Genomic DNA, 12,200 nt, shown 5'->3' on the forward strand with positions numbered 1-12,200 from the left:
GGTCAATGGTTAGCCGTTGCACGGTACACATCGCCGGTGCCAAGGGAGGCAATTGGAAGCCGCTTTGCAAAGAATTTCGCCTCGCATGTGGATTTGACTGTTGCATGGTGCTCTCGGCAATAAGGAATGGCTCTAACACGTTAAAAATTCGTCGCCAAGAAGAAATTATATAGAGCATTCAAACATTAAGAGCCGTGAGTACAGTTAGCCGCCATGTCACTTGCCACCACCACTTTGCCACTGCTACACCAACTTCATGCATATCATGTATCAGAGCATGGACCAGATAATTTGCGTGAGTGATTTTAATAATAATCCAAGTGCTATAAACACTGTGTTTACAATCATGTCTTCTATCCTGATCTTGAACCTATGCAGGGTCCTTTCCTAAGTATTTATAAAACCGAGTATCATGTTTCAAATGAACTAGTGATTTATTCATGTTTGTCAAATATGCAAGGATTAGCAAAAGTTGAAGTTGCTTAGAATTTTGCTAAAGTACTCTCAGTTTGTTGCGTAGTATCGTTTTGCATAAATGCAGTGCCAGACTGTAAATGTTACTGTCAAAATACCTACTTTACAGATGATGAAAACGGTACATAAGCTAAACTTATTTGAAACGTAATTTAGCCTTGATCACTATCATGAACGATTTTTTTGAAGTTAATTGAACTCAGTGTTGAATGATTTGACTTGAAAAGTAAAAATATAAACTATTCCAAGTGAAGTTAACAGTTAATTTTCTTTGAATTAGTCTTTGCTACTGAAGTTATATTAGGGCTTGACTAGTGACACCATACTAGTTTATGGATCCCCATCATATTCTTCACATATTAAAAAGATAAATGGACTATTATTACTGCTAAGTAAATCTGATATATTTCTATAAATGGGAGTATAAACAGTGTGATTGTGATATTTATACTTCAGATAAGTCAGAAGCCCCTGCTGGCCAATTTTAGTTCTGCACTTCTGGCAGGAACATTTCAGTACTGATCCAAGTAACAACATTTGAGTGTAGCTCTTACTAGCGTGAGTTTGGTACGAGTTTGCTTTCTATGATTACTAGTATGTGCTTTATTGGTGACTACCGCTACCCACAGCTCAGAGTGCCCTGTGTCCATTTGTACCCTGTGTGCTTTTCGAAGGGAATATTAATGAAAGTAACTTCAATAACAGATATTCAATTTTCTTAAACTTATATTTCTAAATTAATGTGCCTAGTTAGGCTGGCGACCGTTCGTTTTTTCATTCGCATATGCATTTTCCTACTTACATTAAACCCCAAAGTTAGACCCTGTTTAGTTTTTCTGTTAACTGCAGTATATTCAAAATTACAGTACGATACCTTTATTGTTAGACACACACGCGATCAAAATTTCTAGATCCTCTCAGAGGGTGACATTAGTTTGTGTCACGGCAGGTTAGTGTTATACGTGGCTTTTCCCGTGACAGGACTTAGGATTAGGTTGTTAGGGAAGAGCGGCGTATAACGAAGCTGTTGTTATAACAGGACCTATTCTCCGGTACGCTGACAGAATGGTAAAGTGTTAGACTATGAAGCACTAATCCATTCTTTATCAAACTTGGTAGAGTTTTTCATCACATAACAGGCATGAACGATTGAACTTTCATTCCATGTGGAAGTGATATACATCAGTAACATCAGTTTGACATGTGACCGCCACAGACACGAAAACAACCTTTTGCATAGCGCACCGCTGCGAGACGTGCCAGATGAGAGCCAATGAGGCTCTAGGAAGGACCGACAGAGATGTGTAACCACGCAGACTCCAGTGCTATGGCCAGTGGCGCTAGGTTTCTCGGTTGAGGATACAGGGCGCAGACAGCCCGATCGAGATGCTCCCATAGATTTTCGGCTGGTTTATATCCGGACAGTCTGGTGGCCATGGGAGTACAATAAGCTCAACTTGGTGCTCTTCGAAGCACGCACGCACATTACCAGCTGTAGATGCCATCGTGCCGAGGAAAAACAAATTGCATGTAGGTGTGAACATGTTGCTGAAGGATAGATGCATTTATGACCCATTGTGCCTTCCAGAATGAAGGCCTTAACTTTGCCCCCGCCGGCCTGCCCCTTCATCTACATGTACATGTACATCTACATCACACTCCGCAAGCCACCTAATGGTGTGTGGCGGGGGGGTAGTTTCGGTACCACTATCTGATCCTTCCAACAAAGAATCGAAAGAACAAGCGCCTCATAAGACACTTCTTTCGTGGATGAGCTACGTTTCTTTAAGATTCTTCGGATGAATCTGAGTCTGGTGTCTGCTTTTCCCACTATCTGTTTTATATGGTCATTCCACTTAAGGTCGCCGCCCTGCGGTTTTGAGGGTTAGAATTGGCCCACGGTATTCCTGCCTGTCGTAAGAGGCGACTAAAAGGAGTTTCACACATTTCGGCCTTTATGTGATGGTCCCTTGTAGGGTTTGACCTTCATACTTCCAAATTTTTCCGAAGAGCGAGCCAAGTGGGGAAGGGCGCCTTACATGGTGCATCATGTCCATCGTGCATTGAGATCTTTAGCCCGCCTTCTCGTCGTCGCATTGCAGTCCCGCTCACTCTCCATCTCTTGGGCGAGGATACATTCCTGGGTGCAGTTTCTGCCATCCAATATGCTGTGTCTCTTTCTGCGCCGACGACGACCATGGACTTCTTTGCACCTGATATCCAGTACGGTAGCTGTGGTGGGGCCGCCATGTACCCTGTTGGTTGTAGCCCCCTGACAACACAGGAATCGCTCTGCTGTTGCCTGCGCCGTTAACTCCCCACATAGGCATAGATGCCTATATCCCTGGGGCATCGGGACTCGAGGAAATGGCCATCCTGCCAGGTGGCCCTTGCTGTGGCTGGGTGGTGCCCATGGGGAGGGCCCTTGGTCAGAGTGGGTGGCATCAGGGCAGATGACATGCAATGAAGCATGGCACATCTTCTTTTGCTGGTGGCCAGCCACCAGCAGTCTCTAAGCGTTCCAGGGCTCAATTTAATGCAAATACGTATGACCCCAAAATGTTTCTGTCCCTGGCCACACCATGGGGGGAACGAAAGGCTAAGAATGGCAGTGAAGATTATTCGGCCCAGTACCTAGTATGTACGATAGCTGATGGGGAATCCTTTGCATCCATGAAGCCACAGTTCTTGTAGAGCATTTAGAGGGCAAGTTTGGGGAGGTGGAAGGTTTGTCTAAAATGCGGTCTGGGTCAGTCTTGATAAAATCGGAATCCTCTGCTCAGTCACAGGCATTACTCGCTTGTAATAAGCTGGGGGATGTCTCCATTACTATCACACCCCATACAAGCTTAAATGTGGTCCAGGGTATTATCTTCCACAGGGATCTGCTTTTACGGTCCAATGACGAGCTGCGCACCAACTTAAGAGTGATGAGGTGTCCATTTCGTCTGGAGCATCCATCGGGGATCAAGGGATAATCAGGTTGCCACTGGTGCCTTCATCTTGGCCTTTGAGGGTGACACATTACCCGAGAAGGTGAAGGTGATGGTCTACCCCTGGGATGTCAAGCCATATATCTCTCCCCTGACGATTGCTTCAAGTGTTGGAAGTTCAGACATATGTCTGTCCGTTGTGATACCAGCCTTATATGTTGAGATTGTGGTTGTCCATCCCATACCAATACTCCATGTGCCCTGCCTCCCATTTTTGTCAACTGTGGAGACCACCATTCCCCTTGCTCGCTGGACTGTAGGATTCTACAGGAGGAAAGGAAAATAATGGACTACAAGACCATGGATTGACTGACTACACTGAGGCTAAAAGGAAATTTGAAAGGATCCATTGCATGTGCATGGAAACATCTTACGCCACTGCTATCACTACTATTACAGCCTGATCCGTTGCACCAGCTCCAGTCAGCTCTCAGAACCATAAGAGCACACCTGCCCCCTTGAGCAGCAACTCCCCCCCCCCCCAGCAACTATTGGGGACATCAGTCCCCAATTATAAGCCGGAGAAGCGTAAGTCTTTGGCTTCCATCACTAGGAAGGGGTCTCTTGGGTCGCTCCCTTCCCAGGTTCCTACCAGTGGCAAAGCAGATACCTGACAGTGGCTGAAGAAGCGAGAAGTAGCTGGTTGTAGGGCTTTGCGGTCCTCGTCAGTCCCGGAGACTGAATCAAAGAAGTCCTCCCAGCTAGAGCAACCCAAGGAACAGCAAGAGAAATCGAAACTGAAGACCCCTAAGAACAAGGCAATTGTGGTGGCAACCACACCACTGCTACCTACAAGCTCTGCATCTGAGGATGAGGTAGAGATCCTGGCATCTGCTGAGGACCCTCACACACGATGGATGTCGCTCCCACAGGTACTTAATCAGTGGCAGCAGGTGACCCAGCAGCATAATCTGTCTCCTCGGTCCCTTCATCCCTTTTTTGGCTGCGGACAATGTCATTCTCCAGTGGAATTGCAGCGATTTTTTCCACCACCTTGTTGAGCTCCCCATCTTATCAGCCCTCACCCTTTCTTCTCTATTGCTCTCCAGGAAACTTTGTTTCCGGCGATGCAAACCCCCGCCCTCCATGGGTATTGGAGTTATTATAAGAATTGGGCAGCTTATGTGAGGATATCCGGTGGAGTCTGCATCTACCTCCTGAACTCTCTTTGCAGCGAGTGTATACCTCTTCAAACACCTTTAGAGGCTGTCGCTGTTCGGGTGTGGACGCCTCAGGGTGTTACTGTCTACGGTATCTATCTTCCACCAGATGTGCTGATAGCCCAACTGCCGCCCCCATTTCTGTTACTGGGCGACTTTAACGCCCATAACCCTTTGTGGGGTGGATTGGTGGCAACAGGCCAAGGCACTGTCATTAAGCAAGTGTTGGCACAGATCGACCTTTCCCTCTAAAATAATGGTGCCACCACACATTTCAGTGTGGCACATGGCACATACACAGCCATCGACCTTTCGATAATTCAAGAACAGTCTTAATCGCATTTATTATTGTTATAATACCGCCATTATAACAATAATAAATGCGATTAAGACTGTTCTCGAATTATTGATTAATCTTACTAATCGCTGCTTCTCTCCACAACCATGTTGTCCAAAGATCAACCTTTCGGTCTGCAGCCCTAGCCTTATACCATCTGTCCAATGGAGGGTGCATGACGACTACTGCAGTATTGACCACTTTCCGATCTTTCTGTCATGTGGGCCCTCCAACGTCATCAGCGGCACCCATCCTTGGAACACCTCATTATCTTTCAGCGGCTCCGTGCCCCAGCCTGACACCTTATTTGCCGACTGAAGTAGGAGTGCTGGGAACGGTACGTCTCCACCATTGGCATCCATACCTCTCCATTGCAGGTTTGGAGCAAGATTATGCGACTCTATGTGTATCAGACACCCGACAGCATACCTGGGCTTTCCCTGAATGGAGCAGTCTGTGCTGAATCAGACATGATTGCAGAACTCTTAGCAGAGCATTATGCTCAGAGTTCCGCTTCTACGAATTACCCACTGGCCTTCTGCTCCCTGGAAAAGCAGTTGAAATGTCAGGGCCTTCAGTTGAAATGTCAGGGCCTTTCATTACATATGTGCCACCCCGAATCGTACAATGCTCCAGTCAGTAAGTGTCCTAGCCACTTGCCCTGATACAGTTCTCAGGCCGGATCGCATCCACTATCAGATGCTCAAACACCTCTCGGTGGACTGCCAGTGACACCTCCTCTACCTTTTCAACTGTATCTGCGTTGAGGGTACGTTCCTATCACTCTGGCGGGAAAGCATCGTCATCCTTGTTTTGAAACCTGGCAAGAAACCACTCGAGGTGGTCAGCTACCGCCCCATTAGCCTCACCAACGTTCCATGCAAGTTGCTCGAACGCATGGTGAGCCAGAGATTGAGTTGACTATTTGAGCCTTGGGGCCTTCTGTCTCCGTCCCAGGGTGGATTCTGTAAGGGCCGCTCTGCCACCAATAATCTGGTCTGCCTGGAGTCTGCCATCCGCATGGCATTTGCCCACCATCAGCATTTTGACATGTGGATGGTGTATGGTACAATGTGGCGACATCACATCCTCACCACGCTTTATGGGTGGGGTCTTAGGACCCCGCTCTAGATTATTAGCAGAATTTTCTGTCGCTTCGTTCCTTCCGCGTGCAAGTCAGTTCCTCCCATAATTCCTCCCGAGTCCAGGAGAATGGGTTCCTGCAAGGCTCTGTCTTGAGTGTCTGCCTCTCTTTAGTTGCTATCAATGGGATAGCTGCAGCTGTGGGAACGTCTGTATCGGCATCTTTGTTTGTTGATTACTTTTGCCTGTACTATAACTCCCCTGACATTTCGGTTGCTGAATGGCGTTTAGAGGGCAGTATCCGCAGGGTGCAGTCTTGGGCCGTCATGCACAGCTTCCAGTTTTCGGCCGCCAAGACCTGCATCATACATTTCTGCTGGCATCACAATGTTCACCCTGAGCCACGGCTTTCTCTTGACTGAGAACCTCTTTCCGTGGTGGAGAGACATAGGTTTTTGGGCTTGTTTTTTAATGCCTGGTTGACTTGGCTGTCTCATATTGGCAGCTTAAACAAACGTGTTGGCGCCATCTTAATGCTCTTCATTGCTTGAGTCACACCAGCTGGGATGCCGATTGGTTTACCCTGCTCCGACTGTATCAGGCATTGATTCAATCCCATATCGATTATAGGAGCCTGGCTTATGGTTTGGCATCGCCTTCTGTTCTGTGACCCTATACTTCACTGCGGGATCCGACTCGCAACAGGAGCTTTCTTCACAAGCCCTGTAAACAGCATACTTTTGGAGGCTGGTGTCCCCCCATTGTGGATCCGGTGCCAACGACTACAGACCTCTTATGCTGCATATGTCTGTAGCTTGCCCAGGCATCCAAAATACCATCTCCTGTTCCCCAACTCAGTCGTCCATCTTCCAGAACGGTGGCCCTGTCTTGGTGTATGATCGTGGCTCACATCCGGGCTCTTCTCTCTGGGCTTGAGTTTTTCCCGCTCTCACCTCTTTTCTCGGCCCATATACGTCTACCCCCATGGTATGTGCCCCGACCATGCCTTCAGCTGGATTAGGCACAGGGCCCGAAGGACTCAGTGGCTCCTGAGGCCCTCCGCCGCCACTTTCTTTCTATGTTTGCCGCATTTCACGGCTCTAACGTGGTCTACATAGACAGTTCGATGAGGCTGTCGAGTTGGTTATGGTATTACTCTTGGAGATCACTCTGAACAATGTTCATTGCTGGATGGGTACAGTGTTTTCACTGCCGAGCTGGTAGCCATCTCTCGCGCCCTAGAGCGTATCTGCTCCTGCTCAGGTGAGTCCTTCGGTATCTGTAGTGACTCCCTGAGCAGTTTACGAGCTATCGACCATTATTTTCCTCGCTCTCGTCTGGTGATGGCTATCCAGGAGTCCATCCTTACTCTTGCCCGTTGCTGCCACTCTGTGGTTTTTACGTGGACCCCGGGTCATGTCAGCATCCTGGGTAATGAACGTGTTGACACCCTGGCCAAACAGGCTGTCTGTGCATCAGACCTGGAGATTGGCCTTTTGGAGTGTGATCTCCAGTCAGTTTTGTGGCAGAAGGTACTTGGTACCTGGAGTGATGAATGGCGCACTCTGCCTTCACCCAACAAACTTCGAGTCATCAATGAGACGGTGTGTGGCACTCCTCCTTGCGGGCCTCTCGCAAGGACTGCATTGTACTCTGCCGGCTGCGCATTGGCCTCACCTGGCTGACGCACGGTTATTTACTGCGCCACGAGGACCCACCTCTCTGTCACTGTGGATCAGCGTTGATAGTGGCCCACATTTTGTTGGACTGTCCGCTTTTAACTGCGCTCAAGCGGACGACTGCGGTGCCTAATACACTCCCTGCACTTTATGCAGATGACGCTGCAATGGCAGGCTTCGTTTTGAGTTTTATTCGGCCAGGGAGCTTTTATCACTCGATCTGAGGGTTTGTTCCCCTTTTTTGTGTTGAGCCTGACCTTTGGCCTACAGTTTTAGATTGGGGTTTTTAGTGTGTCTCTTGGTAGTTGGCTTTTCCTTTTTTGGTTTCCATGGTTGGCCAACCACTGTAACTGTGTGTTTTTAATTCCTCCTTTCTGGTCATTGTTTATGTCTTTCTTGTTCTGTGTCATCCCTTGTCATCTCTGTTGCTTGTTTTTGTTCCTTGTGGGTGTTCATGACCTTTGTAGTCTGGTTCCTTCAACCCCACCAACCAACCAACCAACCAACCAACCAACCAACCAACCACTTAAGGTCGGGCCGGCCGCGGTGGTCTCGCGGTTCTAGGCGCGCGGTCCGGAACCGTGCGACTGCTACGGTCGCAGATTCGAATCCTGCCTCGGGCATGGATGTGTGTGATGTCCTTAGGTTAGTTAGGTTTAAGTAGTTCTAAGTTCTAGGGGACTGATGACCACAGCAGTTGAGTCCCATAGTGCTCAGAGCCATTTGAACTTAAGGTCGCTCTGGATAGTTATGATTAGGTATATTACGACAGATGCTATCTACAGGTGTTTGTCATCAGTGGTGTTGCTGTACAGTAGTGGATTTCTTTTCCTATGTATGCACAATATGTTACATTTATTTACATCCCGGGTCAACTGCCATAGCCTGCACCATTCCCCAATTCTCTGCAGGTCGTTCTGCAAATTCTTATTATCTTCTGGCGTTGCTACTTTGGTATGGACAACTGCATTATCTGCGAATAGCCTTTAAGAGCATCCGGCGCATTCTACTAGATCATTAATATATATTTTAAACAGCAACGGTCCTATCACAGTTCCCGTGGTAATCCAGATATTACCTTTACATCTGTAGATTTTGTTTTGTTAAGAACATGTTAACTGCTATCTGCAAGAATCTCTTGAATCCGATCCCAAGTCTGGTCCGATACTCTGTAAGCTCGTACTTTTTTCATTTACCAGCAATGTGGGATGGTGTCAAATGCCTTACTGAAATCAAGGAACACGGCCGCTGTTGTCCACTGCGCTGTGGATCTCATGGACGAACAGAGCGAGGTGAGTTTCGCAGGATGTCTGTTTGCGGAATCCATGTTGATTTTTGTAGAGGAGATGTTCATTTTCAAGAACGTGGTAATTCTAGAGCATAAAACATGCACCATAATCCTACAACAGATTGACGTCAGCGATATAGGTCCATAATTGTGTGGATCTGTCTTACGGTCTTTCTTAGAAACGGGAATAACTAGGTACCTTTCGTTGCTCAAGTGATCTACGATAAATTACTGCTAGAAGGGGAGCAAGTTCTTTCGCATAAATCTCTATAGAATCTTATAGGTACCTCATCTGGTCCTAACGCCTTTCCGCTACTAAGCGATTGTAGCTGTTTTCCAATTCGGCGATAGGTTATCTCAATATCTGCCATTTCGACGTTCGTAAGACGATTGAAAGGAGGGACAGTGTTGCGATCTTCCGCGGTGAAACAACTTCGGAAGACCGAATTCAGTATTTCGGCCTTCTGTCTGTTATCTTCCATTCCGGTGCCGGTGTGGTGGCTGAGAGAATGAATAGATGATTTTGACACACTTACTTATTTTACATACGACCAAAATCTCTTAGGGTTTTTACTCAAGTCGGTTGCAACGTCTTACTTTCAAAATCATTGAACGCTTCTTTCATTGCTCTCCTTGCGCTCATTTTCGCTTCCGACGACTTCTGCAGTGTGTTTGCTTTCAGACGTTTCACGCAATATACGCCAACAGCCACCTGTTTGATGCAGAATAAAACGTGATTCATCTTAAAAGGCCACCTGTAACCTCTCAGTGGACGTCCAGTTCAGGTACTGGCGTACAAATTCCTGCCTTCATTGCCGGTGAGCAGCAGTTAGCGAGCCGGCCGAAGTAGCCGTGCGGTTAAAGGCGCTGCAGTCTGGAACCGCAAGACCGCTACGGTCGCAGGTTCGAATCCTGCCTCGGGCATGGATGTTTGTGATGTCTTAGGTTAGTTAGGTTTAACTAGTTCTAAGTTCTAGGGGACTAATGACCTCAGCAGTTGAGTCCCATAGTGCTCAGAGCCATTTGAACCAGCAGTTAGCGTGGTGCAAGAATCAGGCGCTTGCTGTGGAGTGCCATACGCAGCAACGTTTGCTGGACGGTAGCTCATTTGTTCATCTGGGCGGTCAGTTCCTCAACAGTTGCCTATCTATTCGCCCGTATGCATCGCTGCAGCAGTCATCTATGGCTCATGGTGCACCAGAGTTGCCCCGGCGTCGGGTTTTGCATAACACCATTTACCATGCACAACATACTTAAACCATGACTGCATGTGAACAGTTCACATAGGTAGCCGTTTCGGGAAAGCTTCCACCCATGTCCAGAAAGCAAGTGGGCATGCCGTTTTGGAAGGCAGATAAATCGCTCCATTTCCGCATTACGACAACGACTGCGCTGTTTTCCATGTTCACCTACACACTTTCTATACTCTCCACTTCAACAACAGTTGGTCACGATCACTCTACGTTCCAAAAGTGATACATGATGGGGGTTCGGTGATGATTTGGGCAGCCATATAGTGGTAATCCATGGACCCCATGGTTACTCCGCAAGGACGCATTACTGACGAATATTATGCGGCCATTTTAACTGATCACGTCCATTCCGAGGTAAAATGTTTTTTAAACAATAATGATGCATTGTTTCATGACGACAGGGCCAATGTTCACACAACTCGCACTGTCCAGGAATGGTTCTGTTTTCACAAGGATGAATTGTAGAATCTGCATGGCACTATAATCGCTAGATCTCAGTATTATTGAGACTTTGTCGTCTATTTCGGAGACGTGGTTGCTTGATCACCATCCACCTCCATCATCGTTACCTGAAGTTGCCACTATTCTGCAGTCCCATGAAAACCTTTACAGAAGCTACAGTATATTAGTCCATTTTCAGACGACTATAAGCTGTTTTGAATGCCGACGGATTTCCTAAACCGTATTAGGCATGATAATATGTAGTGTTTATGGTCGCATTTTTGTCTTCCCTCTGTATGAGTCTCCAATCCTCCACCATCCACTGTTGGTGTGTCTTTACTGTTTTTAGGCTGGAAAAATTATATGTATTTAATATTATTTTATGTTGGATAATTGCAGTAACAACTAAAGTAATAAAAACATTGCTCTTGGAGTGTAACGCTACAGTTACGAGAAATACATATCTACGAGTTAGCGACAGTTGTGTTAACGCCGAATACACAAGTTCGTGTTCTCCGAGACATGTTCTAAATATTTCACTATTAGTTTAATTTCTTAATGAACTCACACAGTATGTCAAATTACATCTACAAGTACAATGGTTCCTTCTCCCACATCCACTTTAGATACAATGGTCAGCAGTTTGTGACAGTGTTGTTAACCTCCCACAGTGGCTGCAGAGTTCGGATTATATCTTATAACTCATAAAAGGCTGATGTGCTCATTTACTTATCGCAGGCTTCGCTCCACTAGACATAGTTTCGATATTAAAGGCATTAAACCCTGTGTGTCGTGAATTATAAAAGCTCTGAACCGGCTATAAATTTCCCAGCTGCCTGATGTCTATGCAAGGGGAAATTCGTTTGCACATGCCGTTTTGAGAAATTCGTCTACTGTCGATCATGGTTGAGAAATGTGATAGAAACACACACACCTTCTGTTACAGACTCTGCCCGGTGGGTCGTTTTGAAGCAAGAAGTCCTTGAATGATGTTTCACTAGCCGAAATGTCTTTTGGCTGCATCACCTGCAACATGTTTACGTTCACACAGTCATATTTCCTGATCTTATGATTAATAAAGATAATATCAGCACATATCTGTTTGTGCAGAGTTTAAAAGAGCTTCATATCTAAGTTCTCAATCAGTAATTTTCAGAACCACCTAACCGAGCTTACTGCTGTGTGGAGCGAGGCAAAAGGTAACAGTGAAAAGTAATACGTCTCTACGGCAGACGGCTCCCTATAAAGAGGTTGCCATCTCTTCTAACCTTTCAAAAAATTCATGAGCCCCTTGCTTATAACATTATCTCTTGGAATCCAGCAAGTAATTTATTTGGTCCCTCTATCATCTTTTCTCCTGGCTACATTTCATGCCCATTTCCATTTCATTTTGCATTGCAGTCATAATCACGTCTTCCATTCAAATTGTTTATCTGCGTTATTTATTTTCCTGCTTGTCTTAGTAATGCTCATCTTACAAGTCTCTGTTGCT

At 46.4% G+C, this 12,200-nt stretch overlaps 1 protein-coding gene across 2 annotated transcripts in view; it reads right to left on the reverse strand.

Annotated features, from left to right (window-relative positions):
• Positions 1-12,200, reverse strand: part of LOC126234544 (uncharacterized) — a 187,482-nt gene that overhangs the window by 7,844 nt on the left and 167,438 nt on the right. The window contains exon 5 of one of the 2 annotated variants that reach the window (XM_049943240.1): positions 11,643-11,734. The exons of the other annotated variant lie outside the window; for it this stretch is intronic. Within the exon in view, the coding sequence (XP_049799197.1) occupies positions 11,706-11,734 (29 nt within the window). The 3' untranslated portion in view covers positions 11,643-11,705. The remainder of the gene's footprint in view (positions 1-11,642; positions 11,735-12,200) is intronic. 2 annotated transcript variants of the gene reach the window in all.

Source organism: Schistocerca nitens, chromosome 2 (genome assembly GCF_023898315.1).
Source record: "Schistocerca nitens isolate TAMUIC-IGC-003100 chromosome 2, iqSchNite1.1, whole genome shotgun sequence".
Taxonomy (NCBI): Eukaryota; Metazoa; Arthropoda; class Insecta; order Orthoptera; family Acrididae; genus Schistocerca; species Schistocerca nitens.